General features: G+C 39.5%; 1 protein-coding gene across 3 annotated transcripts in view; it reads right to left on the bottom strand.

Annotated features, from left to right (window-relative positions):
• Positions 1-21,855, bottom strand: part of myo7ab (myosin VIIAb) — a 50,158-nt gene that overhangs the window by 24,415 nt on the left and 3,888 nt on the right. For all 3 annotated transcript variants that reach the window (XM_040032455.1, XM_040032454.1, XM_040032456.1), the window contains 17 exons: positions 17,285-17,353; positions 15,000-15,113; positions 13,766-13,918; positions 13,088-13,272; positions 12,752-12,873; positions 12,501-12,643; positions 11,315-11,428; positions 10,426-10,579; positions 10,256-10,332; positions 9,995-10,114; positions 9,152-9,294; positions 8,852-9,062; positions 8,631-8,766; positions 5,286-5,392; positions 3,677-3,814; positions 1,299-1,457; positions 485-577 (listed from right to left, as the gene is read on the bottom strand). In XM_040032455.1, coding sequence (XP_039888389.1) covers positions 485-577; positions 1,299-1,457; positions 3,677-3,814; positions 5,286-5,392; positions 8,631-8,766; positions 8,852-9,062; positions 9,152-9,294; positions 9,995-10,114; positions 10,256-10,332; positions 10,426-10,579; positions 11,315-11,428; positions 12,501-12,643; positions 12,752-12,873; positions 13,088-13,272; positions 13,766-13,918; positions 15,000-15,113; positions 17,285-17,302 — 2,187 coding nt within the window. In that variant the 5' untranslated portion in view covers positions 17,303-17,353. The remainder of the gene's footprint in view (positions 1-484; positions 578-1,298; positions 1,458-3,676; positions 3,815-5,285; positions 5,393-8,630; positions 8,767-8,851; positions 9,063-9,151; positions 9,295-9,994; positions 10,115-10,255; positions 10,333-10,425; positions 10,580-11,314; positions 11,429-12,500; positions 12,644-12,751; positions 12,874-13,087; positions 13,273-13,765; positions 13,919-14,999; positions 15,114-17,284; positions 17,354-21,855) is intronic.

Below are 21,855 nucleotides of genomic sequence, written 5' to 3'. Positions count from 1 at the left end.
TTGGTGATTTTGCTTTTATTAGAAAAGAACAGTAGAAACAGCCAGGAAGTACAGCATTTCCACCTAGTGTATACCCTAACCACATACGATTGACCTGCTAGGATGGTTTGCCCCCTCAAAGTGTCTGGTTGGGGATGACAGCAGTGAATGTCATTGACTGATTGAGCATGCTTGTGTTTTCTCTTTTTGCTGCTATGTTAAAAAGAACCTGCAAAATCCAAAAAGTTTATTGAGCTGCAGAAGAAATCCTGTGATAAAAGACCTTGTTCAACATTTACACAGATGGACACTGCAGTGAGCTTCATTAAGAAGGTCTGAAACTTTTTTAAGGCTATCAATGTTTTGCTTTGTTGTGCATAAAAATGACAGCAGAAAAGCCTTTTGCTACATCACCAGCTGCCTAAACTGTCTAATATTCTGCCGAATATTCAAAAGTCTTTGGATCAAGGCCTCAGTAAGCTAACTTTCACATGAGGAAACCAACCTTTAGAAAAATTTTAGTCTTTCCAATCTGCCAGTCATCATGTTTTCCCAGCCGGGCCTGGACTATTTGCTGACAGGTTCCTCGTAAGTCCTCCTGGAAAGAAAAAACTAGAAATAATGACTCCTGACATGAATTTGTACTTTGTTTTAAGGTTTATCATTAAGATTTTCATCAGAATTAAGGAAACGTTGAATTACAGTCAGTTTAACTCTTTCGACCTTAGACACCTACTGGGGTAACCCTCGTTTCTCTTCTCTGAACTTTCTGAGCTGTCATATTAGATTTCCTGCCTATAAAACAAAATGACTGATGTCAGGGGGATCTTGGAAAAATCCAGAACAAACCACAACTTTACTGATATATAGTAAAAAATGTCAAAACTCATCATTAACGCTACAGGGGAGGTCATCAAATGTTGTCTCAATGGGGGAAAGAGTTAAGAAGGTTATGTAGCAATGTGTCAGTTTTAAATTTAACAAACATCTATTAAATATATCCAAATATATTTTTTAAGTAAGTTAATTTAAGGTCAAAATTCATTAAAGACAGCTTCAAATACTTTCCAAACCATATTCACATTTTTAAACAAGGGTATGCTGCTGTAAATATACCGTAATTATATTTGATACAAGACTGGAAGCTCAAATAGCCTCTACACCGTGTTTTATATGCTGTATTAATGTGGATATATGCTCTAAAAATCCATCATTCTGTAATCTAAGTAAAAGATTCTTTCAATAATAATGATAATATCTCAGCTAAAATAATCTGTCAGGACTAAGCAGTGAAACGGATGACTGATTTTAATGTTGACCTGTATGTGAGCAGGTTTGACGCCAGGCATCAGGACTCGGTAACGATCCACAAATTCGGCGAAGGTGTATCTGATTGGGTAACCCGCCCGCCTAATCCGGATGGTCTCCATCATGCCAGAGTAGCGCAGCTGACGAACGCACAGCTCTCCATCAAACAGCTGAGAAGGAGAAACAAGCATCCAGTGTTAAAACGTGAGTTAACCCTTTTCTGCAGTGCCTCCTGATGTGCAAATGAAGGCTTATAAAGGTTTGGGGTTCAAAACAAAACTAAATCTACATCATGCTAAAGTGGGCCACACAATCACTGGTGAGCTATAAGCTATGAATACGTGAAATTAGAAGCTTACAGGCCCAGTTTTATTTTAGTTCCAAACTAATGTTTGTGATGCTTGTGTTTTAGACCATTTCTATAATTTCAGGAGCGTTAGTTAGCTTATCGCAGCTAACTACGTTTCAGGAAGATAGTTTTCCCAGCCAAAATGTAGTCCTACTGATAGTCTTATGTTACTGCAATAATACTTTTTATGACTTTTTCAGACTGTATGTTCAGCATTACGAGTGTTGAGTTTTTCATGAGTTTACCTTCAGACAGAGCCAGTGTTTTCATGCTGTAATAAGCTTTTATGCCGGGTATATGCTAAGCTAATTTAGCATCATCAGTTTTCTCATTTAACTCCACAAATATGAGAAAGTTTAATATTTATATATATGTATATTGTGTGATAGCAAATATTTAGACCCTATATATATATATATAAGTAAAAATTCTACTTTAGTAGCCTAACAGTATGAAAACTTTACTATATAACAGACAGTCTGTTTTCACAAGGGGGCGGTGCTATGCCATGGCTGCACTCTGAACTAGGGTGACCAACTCTTTTCCCCCGGACATGTCCCACTTTTCACATTCTGTCCGGGGGGATTTTCGAGATTGATAAAAATGTCCGGGTTTTCCTGTATTCCGATAGAGGACCCGTGTGTGTGACGTCATCCCCGAACTGCTGCTTTGTGAGCGCTTGTTCTGTGCTCACAGATGGGACTGACAGCGCGCAGCAACGTGCCTAATGATGTTTGAATGATCCCAAAGCGCAAGTGCATCTTTTCAGATGAACTGCAAAAGAGATTTCCCTCGTACTGACCATAGCTGGACTGACCATCAGGCATACCGGGATGGTTTTGTTGTTGTTGTTGTTGTTGTTGTTTTGTAACGGTATAAACAATGAAAGGTGGTGGATTGGCCAGATGCTGGCCGGTGTGTGAAAATAACTCAGTTATTTGGTGGTGTCTATGGCGGAGCTTCCACAGAGGCCAGCGGGTGGATGAGTGTCAGGTAAACTGAACTTCAGGTAAGAAGTTATGACCTGCAGTCTATCTGGGTCAGATATAAACCAAGTTTAGGTGGAGTTTATTTTCGTTGTGCTGACTTTTTACAGTCAGTTACAATAACTCGTACTGCATGCTAACTAGCATGACGGAGTTTCTATACAGCTGGGTGGGTGCTATGTTACTGATAGTGATATGATATCGGTTTGGTTATCTGGTGAGAGGGAAACATGAAGATGAAACCAGGAGATGTCCTTACTGAATCATCAGAGCTAAACAGGTGATGGAGAAACAGGATTTACCTTTTAGGTGACATGAATGAGTTGAAGGGAAGTTATGAACTGTTTCTGAGAGACAAATAACACCAGGATCCTTTTCTATGTAGCTGACAGCTGGTAACTGTGTCAGGGGCGGGTCTAGCAAAGTTTTGCCAGGGGGGCAGGTAGGGCATTAACAGGGAGAGGGGGGCACAAAGAAATATTTTTCTTTCTTATTCTCATTTAAAATGTCTCGCTTTTAAAAAATAATTATCTGAATCTTACAAACAAAGTTCTTATCTGATGTAAAATGTATAGAAATCATACATATACCAACAAGACTGTACATCACTGTCACAACAGAGTTCGTTTTCATTCAAAGGCTTTATGGCTTTTCCTATAATACCTGGTGGGCCGGTCTCTAGTCAAAATGCCCTGGTCAATTTTTTGTCCCAGTCCAGCCCTCATACCGACTCAGTACTGGTAATTCTTTTTATGCAGATGAGGCATTATTTCTGTACCATTATTTAATTCCAGAGGTTTTTAAGTTATTTTTTTTTTGCACTTGTTGACTTGTAAAAGCCTATATGACATAATTTATTTCACAATTAATTAACCACACAGAGAAGGCATCGTTTAAATATGTTAAATATGTTTCTTTAAGCAAGTTCTTCATGACTGAGCTAAGTGTCCTCTTTTTTTGGAAATCAAAATATGGTCACCCTACTCTGAACATATCTCCGTACTCTGGGGCATCGCAACACAGAAGCGCATACATAGTAATAAATCACGCTCACCATGGGTTTTTTAAGTTCATTGGGTTTTATACAGCGAACGAAGAACGGCTGACACACACTGAGCGTCCTCATCAGCAGCTCCAGAGATCGTTTGAATTGACTGCTCAGAGTCGGGGAGCGCTTCCTCGTCTCAACGCCCTACGAACGCAAACACATACAAAACAGATAGTTTCAGAATGTTTGCACTGCAGGTAAAGACATGCTATTGATGCTGCTGTAATGGGACATCACAATGGTATATAAAACACCCTAAATGGGAATTGAATTTTGAACGCCTACAACCATAAATAACCAGTGGCTTCAAACTCTTAAGATCCACAAAGCAAACACAGATTGCTCTCACGTTATTTCTATTGCACACGACGGACAATTAAAAGAGGAGACAACACAAAATCTCTGACACCAGTTGTCACTGTGATCCTGTGAGTAAAGCCAAAACACAATTAGATTTAAACATTTTAAAAGCATGCAGGAGTTTTCGTCTGTATGCAGAACTGCCTACTGTGTCAGAGAGTTTGAAAGATTATTTTTCATTAACTTCACGCCAAATTTCCCCTCATCAGCACAATGTTCCCCTCTGCTTTTGGCACACCTGTGAAATAAAAAGAAGGGCTGAGAGGGAGCAGAGGGATGCTGCTAAGCACGTCATGGATAATTGGACTCGGCTTAAGAGAACACACACGGGGTTGGAGGGACCACATGTGGCTAAAGGCTGGTGATTACCTTGGGAGCAGGTGTGCTGGGCTGCTGATAGCCACACAGAAACTGATTTCAGGAGGAAAAGAAAGAGGAAAGAGAAAAGAGAGCAGAGTGAGAGGAGGTGTTTGTCATTAGGAGAGAAGCCGAAGGAAGGCAGAAGACACGCGCGATGTTAACAACACCGGTCTACAGATTTAAAACGCTTCAGAAAGAAACTGAAAATGATGCAATGTGTTAAAGTAGGGTTGCTCGGCTATGGTAAAAAACATATTCATGATTATTTTGATCAATATTGTAATTTCATAAGTACATGGTTAATCTAATTACTTACAAGCTTAAACATCATGCAATTTATAAATCTTTAAAACAAATTAATAAAGAGAGAGGTGGATGCGGTGTGGGACATCGGGTCATCAGGTAGGGAGCTAGGACCTTTAAGCTTGCCTCACAAGGGCAACTCACAGTCCCTGCAAAGCTGCAGCCACACCAAAGACAGGGGGTGGCAGATGTGCACATCGTGGGAGATCTGTGCAGTGGGAGAGTGATGGAAAGCCACAGTCTCATGTTGCTGACAGGGGCCGGGTAAAACAAAGGCTCAGGCTTAATGTCTTTTACTTCTTCTACCTACTCCTCTTGACCAAAGGCTCTCTTTTTGTCATTGTAGCTCAAGCTGAACAAACAATCGGTGAGGCTGAACTCTTCGAGAGGCGTGAAGGTGCGCTGCTGTAAAAGCCTTCATAAGCTTTGTAGTGAAAATTAATCCAAGAAAGTAATAATTTCTTCCAGCTCAAAGCCAAAAATCATAAATAAAGTGAATATCGATTATTTACCAACCCAAATAACCAAATAACAAAACAGAAAAAAGATACAACATACAGTGTCGTGATTTTATTGCATTTGTTGGTCTCACCATGGCAACATCAGCCTGGAAGATCTGCTTGATGAACTTATTCTTGGACGAGTGGACGAGCTGAATGATGTCAGTGTGGAGGCTGTCTCGGTTTTTCTCCAGGAAGCCTGAAAGGAGGGCGTAATGAGGAAAAGCAAGACAGAGGACTGATTATATCTTATTTGAATCAACATTTTTACTGCGCTGATTTTTGCACAGAAATTTATTTACAAAAAAAAATCACTATATTTTGGTCATGTTTTCAACACTAAATTGAACTGAAACATTATAATCAATATCTTCTGTGAGTGTGACAACTGCTAACTTGCTTGAATGACCTTTTCAGATTAAATGAGAATGCAATGATTTTAAAGGAACAAGCTAAACTTCATACAGCAGCACAGTATCGTGCATGAGCAATATTCAATTCAATTTTATTTATATAGCCCCAAATCACAACAGTCACCTCAAGTTGCAATACATGTATTTAAGAGAAGTTTAGGTTTTGCATTCACATCAATTTTCCAAACAAACTCAAACAAACCAAGGGATATTTTCCTGAGGATGAACCGACATGTTAGTGAATTCTGTTCAAAGCTGGTCTGCATGTTGTAGCTTAGAGACATTAAACAAAGTGAGGTTAAGTTGTTAAACTTAACCTCCTAAGACCCGAACTCTTCCACGGCATGCATTTTTCATTTCTCTTTGATATTTGGGCATATTGGGAACCAATGAATGTAAAAACAAAGAATTACCAGATTTTTTTTTTTTACCTGATTTTTGTTTCTAAGAAAAATGAGAGCCACGTATGAGGATATTCATTTAAAATTTCGATAGAACAGTAGCATATAATGTCCTCGTAAGTGGATATCAGGCCCTTATAGAGCAAAATTGAGTATTTTGGTCTAAATGACCCAAAATGGGATGTCCACATATAAGGACGCTAGGTCCTAGGAGGTTAAAATGAAAAAAATAGTTAATCCACACCGGAACCAGCCACACAAACCAATTAAACACTGGGAATGGGGCTGGTCCTGAGTTAAGGAGTGTGTTGAAGCTGATGATCAGCCACTAGTGGACATTCCAGGCTGTGGTTGTCTAGGTAACCCTATGTATTTACCATGGTCTCATACGTCAGTCAACACTATCCTTCACTCACACATGTGTTGTGGCTTCAGTGTCTTGTCTTGAAGTTGAGAGGCCAATGGGCGGGTCCCCGTAGTGCCCGTAGTCCCTTAAAGTCGCTGAATGTAATTGACTTCCAGTGGCTTCTGGACTAGGGATGGGTACCGGTATCATGGCACCGGTTCTGACATAAACGGTAGTAACCAGACCGAAAAGCAGCACACATTTCGGTGCTTTATTTCGGTGCTTTTTTTCCTGAGATGTCATACACTTTGGATTCTAGCCAATCATTTTACCTTTCCAAGGATAGTAGGCGGGCCCAGGTACGTACATTCTTTTAGAGCAGAGCTACAGCTTAAAAATGCCCAAGGCGAAGCGGTCAAAATTCTGGCTGTACTTCACAGCAAAAGATGCAAACTCAGCAGCCTGCAACAAGTGCTTTAAGGTGATACTGTGCAAAGGAGGTAACACCTCGAATCTGATGAAACACCTGGTGACGCATAGCAGGGTTTTTTTAAGCCGAGAAATGCGCCGTATTTGATAGCTTGCTGCGAGACCTCACACCGGCACATCTACTGCCGGTGTGGTGCCTGTTATCGGAACCGGAGTTAGCAACATCCCCCAAGAACCCGAAGAGGAGAGTCCTGGCCCCTAGCCCTGCCAGTGTAGCAGAAATGATGACGGATGATGATGCAGCAGCAGCAGCCGTTCTTCTCTGAGTGAGTAGCTTAATGTTGTTCGTGTGTAATTTACATTGAGTAGGCTAATCACGTTATTAAAATAATGCACATAAGGTGAACTAGCAAACACCATCGTAGTTACATGCGGCTGTCTTCTTGTTTGATGGCAGATACTCCCTTCACCCTGGCCAATAAGGCTAAAATTACCAAAGAAAAAGTGGAAAACAGTTAAACATGAGAGGTTTTTGGACAAAGTTTGTGTTTTTTCCATTGTTCAAGCACTGCTTCCAGCCAAGAGTGATACCATACATGACCCTATAGCTGCAGAAAAGGCTAACATTGTTATCTTTTTACAAACAAACAGCTGAACATGAGAGGTTTTTGGACAAGTTTGTGTTTTCCATTCTTTAAGCACCGGTTCGAGCACCGTTTAAGCACCGGCAACGTTTCAAAAGTACCGGTTTGGCACCAGTATCGGCTAAAACCTAAACGATACCCATCCCTACTCTGGACGCTACATTGCTGCTAGTCACTTCCTGTGTGGATGCCCTTTTAAACTTTTCTCAACTACCAATGAGTGTGAAGGATATGACATTAACTTATGACAAGTTGGTAGACATGTTAGATGGTTACCAGGCAACCAGAGCCGACTCCCAGCATCAAAACGATGCACGATGAGTGAATCGCTTCCTGTGTCGATATCCCTTAAGACCGGAACATCTGGCTTAAATGATTTCTTTGTAACTATTCTTCTGGCATCTAAACTCTAAATTCTTGCTTTGATTTTTGCAGATGAAGAATTTCTGGTTGAAACCGATATTTATCCTTAATATCCTCTTTAATGTAATTCTGAGTGAATCTTGTGACACAAAGTGTTCATTTTTGGACCAGCTCAGAGTATGTGATAATGATTATTTTCTCCAGCAGCTGTAAGAGCCTGAGAGGTGAGAGCTCTGGTCAGATGTGATGAAGCATCTATTAAGACTGCTGTAGCCAAACACCCTCCATGAGACCCTCATCCGAACTGTCTGTGCTTCCTCAGAAAAAACTTCTTCAGACCAAAGTTATTTTTTAATCAATATGATCTTAATGTGCCTGCTGGTAACTTTCCCTACTGACCTTTTAAAAGTAATAACTCGGGAAGAACACATTTGTTTTGAGGAAACAAGAAAAATCCTGTCAGGACAGGTTGATTTCAGAATCAATATCCTCTCAGTGTGCCTGCTGCTAACTTTTCTGAATGACCTTTTGATAGAATGTTTATTTCACCCACTTGATTGAAAGACTCGGGAAAACAACCTTCAAAGGCCAAATTAGGGTCTGGAGTTACTGGAAATTTATGCTTCAGCGGGAAATCAACGTTGTAACCTGATGTGCACCTCCCTAGAAATGTAACTACACGTCAGGTCTATGCAACTTTTGTGACTGGTCTGTTCAGTACAGCTGATTCCTGCTGGCATTTTTAAACGTATCAGTGAGAGAATAAAAATCATTGCTTCAATATAAGTTTAAATCAGATAAACTAACACAAACAGAAAAAATCTGATGAACAGGGACGTACCTCTGGTCTCGTAATGTACCACTCCTGCAAAGTGCTGGATACCAAACTGGGTTTCGTAGCAGTTTTTAGGAGGAATGTAGTTGGAGTTGAGCTTGTGCTGAGAGTTGAGCTTATACAGCATCGTAGCATCAGTTCCCTGAAAAAATAAAAAAACGCACATCAATCAAAGCCAAATTCAGTAAGACTTATCTTTACAAGTATCTACTAAATATCTGTTGCACCTTGGGAAACTTGCTCTCTTCATCTATGAGGGAGATGATGTTCATGGGTTTGTTGGCGATCATGTCCAATGCATCCTGGTTGTCTGTGAACTCAATGTGCTGCCAGCTGATGTCCTCCAGGTTGTATTCTTCCTGCTCCAGTTTAAAGACGTGGCGGACAAAGAATTGCTGCAAGTTCTCGTTGGCGAAGTTGATGCACAGCTGCTCAAAACTACAGTGGAAAAAAAAAAAGATGACAGCGTTAAACTAATAAAGTAGCATAAATGATCTACAAAAACACTCTTTTACACAACTTCTCACCTGTTGACGATAAAGTTCTCAAAGCCAAAGATGTCCAGCAAACCGATGGATCTTCGGATGATGGTACTCTCGCAGGAAGGAGGTCGGTATATGGCAGCATTAATCTTATCCACTATCCAGATAAACAACCTCCCGTAGATCCCCTGGATGACAGAATTCATGAACTTTGCTGAAGCAGACTCGCTCACCGCCTCCTAAGTGTGCTTCTTCATCACCATCATTGTCTTCGTTGTACGGCAACGTCATTAGCGTCATTAAGGTTCGGAGACTCCCAAAAATATTTTCCCACAGACCCTTTCCCAGACTTCACTCCAACATAAATACTTCATAGTTATTAGGAATGGGAAAATGTTACACAATTACCACCAAAGGTGTGGAAATAACCAGCAGTGTCCCATCCACCAGCCTAGGGGGGTAAGTGGAGGGACACATTTTAAGGTAAGCCAGCACCTTCCAGGTCTGTGTGTGCATCGCACCTGTGCAGGCTCTCCTAACCAAGCTCCATAAAACCATCATGACAGTGACAACAAATGTCCATGCCTTGTAATAATATCTAGGGTCTTAAATTCTCGCCTGCTCTGCAGAATAAGTGAGTCTTGCATAGTTGTACATGAACGAGCTCTCCAACTTGCAGGTAATGGCTAAATTGGCTCTTTAGCTCACAGCAGATCTCCTGGAGAGTAAGTCAAGGACTCTGTTACCAGCTATAGCTGTAGAGTGTGTCTGCAGAAAGACAGACTCGTAGAAAGAAGAAGTTGGATTGTCTGGAGGACAATCACAACATGATCTGTGAAAGACTCGGTGATTACGTGTATTACCTCTAAAACAGGACAAAATCGGTACCTTAACAAAGGCGTCCCTGACATCCAGGCCTTGCTCCACACTTAGAGGGGTGACAACACTTTCACCACGTGTGATGAGGGTTCGTGTCGTCAAACACACCATCACATCTTTAGGCTCCACCTACGGTTCACAACGACCAACAAAAGCATCACCAAAAAAACTGCCAGATATCAATTTGAAAGAGATTTAAAGCCACTCTTTTCTAAGGAAGAACAGTAAAATGGTTGTGTGTCAATCATGTGTGTGAGAACAGTTACAGACCTCCATAAGCGACGCAGCGGTCACCAAGTCAGGAGATCTCACAACCACACAGGCGTCCAAATTATCATAGGTACGAGCTGAGGGAAGCAAGACAGAACATCGTTTTCTTCACAGGTTTGTAAAGTTTGCAAATTTTCTGATTGATGCTTCAGATTTGTGTATTCACGCACCCTCGAATCGCAGGTTTCCCATATGCAGGATGGCAGCCAGAAGCTTGGAAATCTCCCAGGTTTCCGTCTCGGTAAACATGAGAACCTTCATGGCTGACAGGATGCTGGAATAATCACTCAGGTCGTTACGACCGTCACACTTTGTGCAGCTACCCTGTGATATAAAAGAAATCCAAGTTCAGGTCTGCTGTTTATGAGCAGAACCAGGCCAGCGGCTCCAGGTAACTGCAATGTGGCTTAATGGGTTTCACCTGACAGCTCCGAGTGAAATGCTCTGGGAAGCAGCTACGTGCTGCTCTTTATCGGAAACGGTAAATTAACTTTACATTATTATTATATTACTTATGATCCCTGAAGCTTTGTGCACAACATTTACTGCACCATTTATGTTTCTGTACTTTAGCTTCATTTTACCATCAGGACACAAGGGCACAGTCTTTTTCCACTCACTGTTTTTATTGTAACCTCATGCATTAATTGAGACATACTTTATTATGATTGGTAATTTTTTATTTTACTAAAATAACACTTTGTTAATTCTTTGGTTGTGGAGGACCGGAGAGGGTGCACTACATACTGGAGCAAGAACATAAAGAGCTTTAAAGACAAGAGAGTGATTTTAAAAGCAACATGTAAGCTGAAAGGCACCAGTGTGTTCTCTCCTTCCAGGCCCAGTAAACACTCAGACTGTAGAGGTTTGAAATATATTGAGGTTAATTAAAAACATTTTTAATAGAGCAGATAGCAGAGCACTGCAGTAGTCCACCCTGTTATAAACAAACAACACAGTGATGTTCAAAGTGCTAAACTCAGCTGTATGATGGGTACATCGATTTCTTAATTACTCATTTTTATCACTAAAAATGAGTAATTAACTGGCGAGACTCACCATAGTGAGGTAGGCGTAGTCTGTGGCAAGGCCCAGGCCCAGCTTTGACTTCATTTCAGGAGCCATGCCCTTCAACATGCAGTAGAAAATATGGTAGTTTCTCTCATCTGGAGCCTGCAGGAGCAAGAAAGAAGCAAACCCTGTATGTCCGACACACAATATGCTATGCACATGTAAGCAGCATCTACGTGATACTGTTTACGTATCATAAAGAGTATATATTATTAATCTTGGACCAGTATTTATTTTTTTTGTATGTAATATGTCCACATATGCAGGGAGACTGAATGGTTCATCTGCCCCTGTTTAATTAATGATAAATAAATGACTAATTACACACTTTGATTCAGCTGTGAAGAGTTTGATTGTAGCTTGCCTCCACCAGTGTGTGAATGTGTGTGTGAATGGGTGGATGATTGGGTGTGTAAAGCGCTTTGGGGTCCCTAGGCAGGACTAGTAAAAGCGCTATACAAATACAGGCCATTTACCATTAAATATAACAACTCCTGTGAGCACCAAAGTGGAGGCAGCTGCTGTATAAACAAATAATAAATGACAAACTAGTAAAACATTAAGACAGGTGAGACTCCCTCCTGTTAAAAGGGAGTTTTTCTGATTGTTTGTGTTTTCTTTCTTCTATTGTAGGGTCTTTATCTTACTACCTTACAACAACTTAGGCAACGGTTGCTGTGCTTTGGAGCTATATTAATAAAACTGAATTTAAATAAATTGAAAATAATCACAAACCCAAACAAACAAAATCACCATCCAACATCTTGCAGTTTTAGTTAAATTAATAATTTAATTCTTCAATATTTATTGCAAATATGCGCACAATATCTTCTCTATTTGTTTATTATTTGGCTAATGTGTCATTTATTTTAGTAGTAAAAGCAGTCATCATGTAAACTTGAGACTGTATGTCTGTCATTGATGTCAGACTTTTGATTTTGTAAAAAAATATTAAACTGTATTTATCTAAGGTTCAGAAGCAGGATCACAACTGCTAGACTCGCTGTCAGATAACCTCTACCCAGGAGCAGCCATCAATCTTCACTCAGGCCCATCCCAAACTGCATTCTCAGGTCTAGATCATTGCTTACCATCCATCTGTCTACAAATGTTGACTAATTGTGGTTGGAGTTGTGAAAGATTTAACATATTTAATCTGGATCTGGTTTCTCACCTGTCGACACACGCGGGACTTCTCCAGCAGGTACTGCTCTATTTTGGCTCCTTCAATGGCCCCTCGCTTGTTGAAGTGGATATCTATGTACTTCCCAAAGCGACTGGAGTTGTCATTTCGAATTGTCTTGGCATTGCCGAAAGCTGAAGAAATTGACAAACCAGACGATGAAGGTGACCCATGACACTTTCTTCCATGTTCACTGTCCATTCGTGGACTGAAGGTGATCTTTTTTGGAGTTTAATGCTTACCTTCCAGGATAGGCGTGGCTTCTAGGACTTGCTGCTCTATCCAGGAGTGCTGCCCGCTGATGGCAGCGAGGAACTGCAGAATCAGCTTTGTGCTCTCAGTCTTCCCAGCTCCAGACTCACCGCTGCCTCATAAAGAAAATAGTGACACAGTCATGCAATAAACATGATGATTTCATTACAAATAAACTATTCAAACAGCCGCAGCACACAAAGGACACTAAGTATGACCAGCCTTTTTAACCAACAGAAGCTTGCAGATTAACTGCAGAGTTTTTCCTGTTTAGAAATGGCGCACTTCCATCACTTTGAGTTCTTATGAAATGATCAAGCGCAAACCTGATGATGCAGCACTGGTCCTTGTTGTTCCGCTGCATGTTGAAGTAACAGTTGTCTGCGATGGCGAATATGTGCGGCGGCATCTCACCGATCTTCTTATTGGTGTAGAGGCGGATCTGGTCTGGAGTATAGATGGGCAGCAGCTGGTAAGGGTTGACTGCTACCAGTATTGAGCCTGTATACGTCTGCAGACACCCAAAGACAGACGAAAGTCGATGTTTTAAACATGAGATGGATCAAAAACTCAGGGACAAAATATGTGAATCAAACACTACTGACATGGTATAAAACAAAATTTTATGCTCTCCAAAATATATGAGATGATTATAAAAATAATGTCACTCTATTATTCCTATTTAGTGGTCTTAACTTTGACTTACTAGCATTTCTAAGATTGGGTGTTTTACAAGTACAAATGCCTGTTTCTATCAGTGAACCTCCGGTCAAACAGCAAGGAGGGGACGTTCTGTTTTATTTATAGCAACAAGTAAATGCTGCTGTTGCTGGGCGCTTAAGATACAAGTAAACAGATTAACCTGAATAAGACCTTAACTGGGCCAAAGCCAGTAGTTACTGCTTTGCTGAACACGCGAGTAAAAGGCCTGGAAGTTACAGAAACTAATTGCACCTCAGGCGATCGTAAATGCAGCTGCGTTGGTGCCACAAAGGGAAACTTACGTAGATGACGCATTCATTATAGCGGATTAGCAGGTTACGGAGGATGCCAGCTTCATTGAGGTCACCCAGACGGATCATGTCCTCCACCCCATGTATGGAGGTTGGGTGCATGGGTTTGATGTTGGTGGCATTTTGAGGGGAAATCCAGTGCTCCTGCATTGGTGAGGAACGAGGAAGCAGATTAGAGGAACAAAGGCCTCAAAATCCACATGAAGTCACACTGACTCATCCTTCTTTGACGGAAACAATTAATTGGCAGTTTTGTGTCATTTTAAAAGGACAAAAATATCTGTATGCTACCTGTCTTCTAAACAGATTCAGGGTACAGTGGTGTTTAGACGGGGAATGAAAAAACAAAACAAAACAAAACCCTTAAAAAAAGACAAAACAAAGTTCAAAAGCCAAAGGAAACCATATCGGGAACACACTAGAAACAAGAGATCAGAACACAGTACAACGTAACAAAGAACACAGGCAAACTGAGGCTAAAAATACACATGACACAAGGAGGTAAGTGGAAACAGGAGGGGAACTAAACACAACTGAACACGATTAAGTTAAATGACAGAAACTAAAACTAGAGATAATGCATGGGAGACTTAGTAAAACACAAACTAAATAGAAACACTGAACATGAAGCGAGACACTGATGGATCAAACTCTAATACAAACAGAAGCTCGAACTAAGAAACAAGGGCTCAAAATACTAAGGGAACACATGAAGAAAAACGAAAGTAATAAGTGAACTAAGAATGAAGCAAATACTCAAAAAAGTTCAAACCATTTAAAACCCATGACCATGAAAAGCATTACAAATTATTGGACGCAGATTAGGTTTAATGGTCTAATACAATACAAGTGTGCAACAGCAAAACACAGTCTGAGTTTTGGACTCTGAATTCAGGTCTATTGTTAACTATTCTTGATTTATTTAGAATCTAAGCTTGTGCGTTTAGAGCTCTTAGTTTATACATTTCAGATTTTTTTCCTCTGTTTTTGGCCTTTAGTTCTTATTATTTGTGTTCTCTGGTTTTTGTCGTATCCTGTCATCAAGTCCTCCCTGATTATACTCTGTGTGTGTATATAGCGTCAGTCCACTTTCAGTCCTTATCACAGTATCTACGCAGTCTCCCTTGTTTTCATATTTGAAAAACCTAAATTCTAATTTCTCTTGTTTATGTAGTCTACCTTGGAGTACTGCTTTCAGGTCCTTCCTGCTTTTCTGCAAACTTACCCGGCCTTCATCATCCAGAACCTGGATCTGTCCAGAGTCGCACAGTTTGACCACGGCTCCCACGGGGACGTCAAACTCCCGGCCCGTTTTAAGATCCAGCCACACATAGTCCCCCTGGATTACAAAACTTTAGTTAAAGACTGCAGGAAGTAATAGAATAACATCATAATATCAGAGCAAACTGAAGCTGAATGATTTTTTTTTTTATCTCCCTGGGGAAGTTCAGAGCACTTGTTAAAAAAAATCTGTAACCAAAGATGTCAACTGTTTGTAATCATATAATTTCTTATCTCATACTTATACTTTAACTCTTTTTATTCCTAGATGTTATTTTGAAATTTGAGCAAAAAACATCAGGTTTTCCCCGTAACAGCTGCAAAACCTGATGAGCTGCATGTGCCTTAGCTGTACGTGACATTTGTTACGGTCTCCTTGTCTGCATTCAACTATTTGATATACATGTTGGATAACCAGGAAATATCAGTTGCACCACACACCCAGTTACCCAGTTTTTCAGCTGCCAACTAGTTACATTTTTGAGGATTTAGCCTGAAAAAAGGATTTAAACTTGACCACATCCACCAGGAAGGCCATGATGTAACACTGAGACTTAGGTAACCCCATGTAACAACAAATAAGGCTTAATTTTCCTGAGGTGGAACCAACACTTAGCAAAAACCATGACTGAGCAGGTTGCTACAGGAGGTATTAAAAATCTACAAAACAGTCAACCAATCATGGCACTGACTGTGCCATTAGACATACTATGAAAAGCAAGCCCCCTGGAGATGAACACTGCCGACCCTAAAAAAGTGCATTTATCATCTTAGACGTGCCAGCACAGAGGTCATTTTGTGTTTTGCCAGTGAATGAAAAACACGAGGTGTCATTTAGATGTAAATCAGAAGGGGAGCTGGTATAAACCTCATCATAACACTGCAGCACGATGCTCAGCGTTCATCCCCACAGTCTAGACTGTGACCTTAAAGATGCTATTTTTGCTTCCATTTAACAACATCCAGATGTCTCCCACTCGAATGAGATTCATAGCCGTGGCTCTGAGCTGAGATTGAAACGGTGCAGGAGTGTCTGAGTCGTGCCCTGCAGGACTCTCGGGGGAGAAAGGCACTGGCATCTAGTTATTGAAAGGGAAACTATTGATGGCCTGATATGAGGTAACTGCCCAGCTTTTTCTATATTTAGTGTGTCAGGACTGTGGAGCTCATGCTGAATAAATCATTCTTGCTCACAATTTGATTTTCGGTTGTTTCTTTTTACATTTTAATTTAATTTAAAATCATTAAACCTGCTGGCTGGCCCACCATAACAAACAAACATTCCCATAAGACACTAAAATGTCAGGTTAAACTGACCTACTTGCATGAGTTGATGCTAAAGAGACCTAAACTATGCTTTTTGTGTTAAAGTAGTAGAGCCACAATCTGGATTTTAAGCCGATCTTTTATGAACAGAGGCACTGGCAAGGTTGATGTAACGATTATGGCCTCTCATAATAATAATATGGAAGAAGAAAATGAACGAGTTCAGTAACCTTCCGCCCTCCTTCAATAAATCCCAAATGATCCTTCAGACAGACAGTAAAAAAGTGCTGCCGTGCTCAGATATTCACCTACTGACTTCTGAGGTAGAGTCAGCATCTAAGAAGACTTAGACCTCAGACAATTAAAGCATCTGATATGAAATAACTTCAAATTATTTTCTCAAAATTTTGAGATAGTAACCCAAACTTTTGACTTATGGATCCATGCAAAAAAAAATTTCTCCACTGGCAAAAACACTGGTCCACTGGTCGCTACGTAAAAATCTTTTGGCGAGTAATGCATTGAAAAGTTCCTTGTAATTGCTTTGTTCTCCAATATATTTTTTGTTATCAACTTGGGTGCAAATACTCTCCAAATACTCGCAGAGAGGTAGGGGAACTGCAAAAAGTGTGATGCAAACCAGAAACTGTGGCTCATTTCCTTCAAAGTAAAATCTGTGCCTCTCTGCTACAACAAATAAACTGCTGATGTCAATGTCTAACCAGGTCCCATTACAACATGGACACCAACAGAAACTCCACCTAAGTTTAAAAATAATAAATATCAGCAAAGGAAAAAATATTACCTGACTTTTTACATTAATCCATAATTCCCACAGAACGTTTGTACAGAAACGAACTTAAGAATTTAGTTTTAATACACGGACAGGACAAAGAGGTTGGAAGTGAATGTCTACAGACGAGGACTCTGTAGACGTTCAGAACCATTTGGTACAGGACCCACCTGTTGCAGAATGACCATGGTTCAGCCTCGTGTTGATTCCAGGTCATCAGAAGTCACCATATGAGGGCTCTAAAATGAAACCAGTCACAGACATCACATTAACTTTGAGACAACAGACTGCATCTACCTCGTATGTATGAATTCCACATTTTTATACACACAGTTTGAGGGAAAGTCACCAAAACAAAGACTGTTCAACAGGTTTTTTTGGATAACGAGATGAGAGAACAGATGAGGGGGGGAAAAAAACAGGATACACAAGTTTTTCATGTTCTTTGCCACGTGGGGTTGAGACCAAGAAAAAACAACGTCTACTTTTAATTCATTATGATATATTATGCTTTTTTCCACCTCTATACTATTAACTCTACTCAAAATAGGCACTTCCTCTCATTTTAAGCCAGCTTTCCTTTGATTTGCTGCTTCCCCCAGTCTGAAACGAGCTGAAACATGGATGATTTTTGAAGACTAACAGTTGCCAACACGAGAGTATGTCAGCATTAGCAATGTACACAAAAGATATCTAAGTTTATATTCTTGTCAGCCTGTGCTGCCATCATCAACCCCAATTTATTACAAACCATCTACAGTATTTTTACAGGTGCGTAAGATTGAAGTTATGACTGCGTTCATTTATTTTTGGAGCATTTAGGAGCAAATCTAAGCTGTCCTGACACAAACATTAGGCTTCCTATCACCTACAAAGCTGTTATGGTGAACATTTTTGGCTAACTCCCACCAATACAGAGCAGTATTATCATTATTATCATTCTTTTAGATTCATGTTGAATTGTAGACTCTGTTTTAGCTTTGTTTGAGCCTCCACCCATTCCTAATGAAAACATGTCAGTCTATAGCGTCAAAAAGCTCCACTGATCTCAAAGGGCAATGGACTGCATTTGTGGTAGAGCTGTGTGCCATAAAATCACTACAAAAGTTGCAGAGACTGTGTACACCAGACACATTTCATATTGCACACTTAAATAAACTAGATCAGAGACGTGCTATAGTTCGTGATGGGTTTTAGGAGCCGTAAGAGGTCTGAGATCTAATATGAGGAGGTGAACAAAAAGTCTGATCACCATCAGTCCTTTCAGAGCCGAGACACACAGTCCTGTGGTTCAACCAGTGAAGGAAACAGGGGGCGGGTGCAGAGTTTAAAGGGTCTGATAGGGGCTGTTAAAGGCTTACTGGGATTCCTGGGGCTAATCCCATCGCTTAAGTACGAGGCATAGTTGTTGCAGCTATGATTTTCCTTCCACATGAGGCTGTCTTACTGTTTTTGTACTCATTTATATTAAAGGTGATGTGGCTGTTACATATAGTGGGATACGTGTTTATAGTGGCCTTTTTGTTTAAGGAACTATAGAAGAGGAATTGTTAGTCTTTAAAGGTTTGTATTTTGTACTGACTATAGCACACACAGAAAAACTACTAGAGTATGAGTGACACAAGCTAATTAAACAAGGCGAGGTTTGGAGCTATTAGAAAACAAATAGATTGGTTTGAATTAATAAAGGCAGGATGAATGAGGTGGGCGAATGGAGAAATAAAACTAAGATGACTGCTTCTCTGCTAATTCATTCTGAGGAAAAACAAACACGTTAGTAATATAAATAGCCTGTGTGGCCAGAGAAGAAACACAATGACCCAGAGGATATGAGTGATGAAGATAAACCATGTCACGGGGGAGGGGCTAAATCTACTAAATACCCATTGGAGCACTAATAAATCTATTAACATTTATTTAGACCGCAAAGAAAACTGTATTAAAGTCTGATTATATGCACATAAAAAATAAGCTTCATGTGGTGAAGTGAAGCTACTGAAGGGCAATAGAGTTGATATACAAGTAATTACCAGTCACAATATGTTCAGCTTAGACCAAGACAGAGCTTCTAATCCAGAACCACAGGGTGCCAATCTGGCAACCGTCCCAAACACAGACACTTAGCTCTCCACCTGACTTTACAATGTGGACTGGGAGTCATCGTGGCCTCACATTTTTCCACTAGTTTTTATTATAATTTAATTTTAATTATAAGTATTTATTCAAACACCTTTTCTCTCTTTTTTAAGAGTGAAAGAGAAAAAATGTAATAAAAAACAGGAACGGGACTTAGTAAAGATATAAATACAATTAAACAATAAAAAGAAAATAAATAAGGTACAGTAAGTAATGCAAAGGTACATTTGGGAAAACTATGATGTAATGTCAGGGAGAAGGTGACTCTTCCATTGTAAAAATTGGTCTCACTTTATAATACAGCCAGCAACTAAGGGCGTAATCCCACTGTAATCAGACGAATTTCAATGCATTTTATTTGAAGTTACATGTGATTATATCTCCTGAAAAGTAGGCAAACTAGAATAAAGGGGTCCTGAGTGAAGTTTTTACAGGAAAAAGGAACTTACTAGACTGTTATGTAAATGTAAGTACTGTGCAAGTTGTTTTAAGTAATGCACATGGAATTTCATGTTATTTTTGCAGAAGAACAAACACTATTTCCCCATTTTTATTTTTTTTTTACATCTTTATTTAGTATTCATTATGTTATTGTGCGTGACGGATGTTCTATTATTCAACTGTCCTGAAAAATGCAGTGTATTTACAATGTAAGATGAAGAAATTGTTTGTTTTACTGCAAAATTACCTCAAAATTAAAGAGTACTTAAATTACTCCCAGATTAATTTGTTTCCTTTCCTGTGAAATACCTGAAGTTATATAACATTTAAAGCTACTTATACACTAAAAGCATTAACAGGCTGATTTCTGTTGACATATGTTGACAAAAAAAATAAAGAAACCAAATAAATTTCCTGTGTATTTTTATGTTATTTAAATTTTGTAAGTACACACACTGTTTATGTTTTTACTAATATTCCAGTTCACTAAAATATTTTCCTCACTCAGTTTTAGTTTTTAGTTTAGTTTTCCGCTTACGTTTCTAAAACCTCCGAGGTTGATCTCTGAAAACTCTGACAATTTAATCAAGTGTTTGCAGCAGTCCTGCTTTTATGACATTTACTTTTCAGGTTTTCAACTCTTGCACGAATATTAACCACCAATTTTATTTTCTGTGTTCTATTGTAACTTTACTCCAAAAGACTTGTACGTCAAATTCTGTGAACTTTTATGTCCTGTTTTCTTTTTAAAATGCTGCTTTAGATTGTTTAAATGTACTTTGCAATTCCTGGGTGTAAAAAGCAATATATAATTCAATATTTTTTGCCTGCTTACTAACACTGCCTTGTTTAATAAAAAAGTAATAATAATATAATAAAGGATCCAAACCATTATCACAGTAACCTATGTAACTGACACGCTTTTGCATTGAGCTGCTTATGAAGAGGATGCTGTGACACAATGTGATCTGTTGGAGGTAATCCCCATTTATTCTGATAGCAGCAAAGGATAGGCAACATCATGTAAGGAAACTGCCTGACTTTGAATTTCTGTGCAGAAACAGCGCAGAAGTTGTCTCAATTCACCAGAACCTGAACATATTTATGAGCGAGACATAATACTGATATATTGGGGTAATACTGAAAATAGGAGGGAAAAAACAAGTACAAAAAGTTCCTAAAGTAGAACCTAAATCATTTATAGGGAGAAATAAAAGAGAAGATAAAAGTGCTGTGGAGCTTAGAGGTCAGCCAGGTGTATGAAATACTTTAGTAGTTCAACAGATTTTGTTCACAAGAGTACAAGAAATTTTACAACACCACTTAAATCCGTATCATTAAATTCTTCTTCTTTCATTTGCTCCCTGTTGGGGTCACCACAGCAGATCATCTACCTCCACCTCACCCCTGCCTCACACAAACCCTCTGCATGTGCTCCTTCACTACATCCATAAATCCATCCTTTGACCGACATATCCACTCTCCCAACTCTATACATGTCCAAACCATCTCAGCAGTCCTTCCCTAACTTTGTCTGCAAACTGTTCAACCTGCAAACATTAGGCTCATAAACAGGTGAGAAAATTAATCATGAAACCATTAAAAAGTAGGCCAGTCTTGAAACTACAGTCTCTTAAGAAACAAACAAAACAAAGCATAAAACAACCCTCATTGTTGATATATTTTACCAGATCAAAAGCCGAAGTTGCATAGCATATAACAATCATTGGGGAAAGGTGTGTCTATCATGCATCGTGTGACAATTCTAAGAGTTTTCAAAGGGATGAAGCTACTTAATGTGCTAAAAAAATAAAAAAAATCATGTTTTTGTATTACTCTTATGGGTTGTGATAGATCTCCGCTGATCGCTCATTTTAAAAAATGCACCATTTTTAACTACTGGTTACTACTGGATAACGTCATTTCAACATGATGCTAGTGAAAAAAAATCACTACTTCTTAAATAAATGACATCAGCAATAGTGTATAAAAAAATGCAAACGCTCTTATCTGTTCTTTTGTTTATTATTATACATTTTCTGCCGAGTTTGTTCTTGACTTTTCTTTTTGATAGTCCCTCGACTTCTCTTCCATGATTACCTTCAGCTGTGTTCCCCTGATGTTTCCCATCTTCCCTTTTGTATAATTAAACCCTCAAACTGCT

Source organism: Simochromis diagramma, unplaced genomic scaffold (genome assembly GCF_900408965.1).
Source record: "Simochromis diagramma unplaced genomic scaffold, fSimDia1.1 OVJJ01000216.1, whole genome shotgun sequence".
NCBI classification, from domain to species: Eukaryota; Metazoa; Chordata; class Actinopteri; order Cichliformes; family Cichlidae; genus Simochromis; species Simochromis diagramma.
This window is presented reverse-complemented; position numbering and strand designations above follow the sequence as displayed.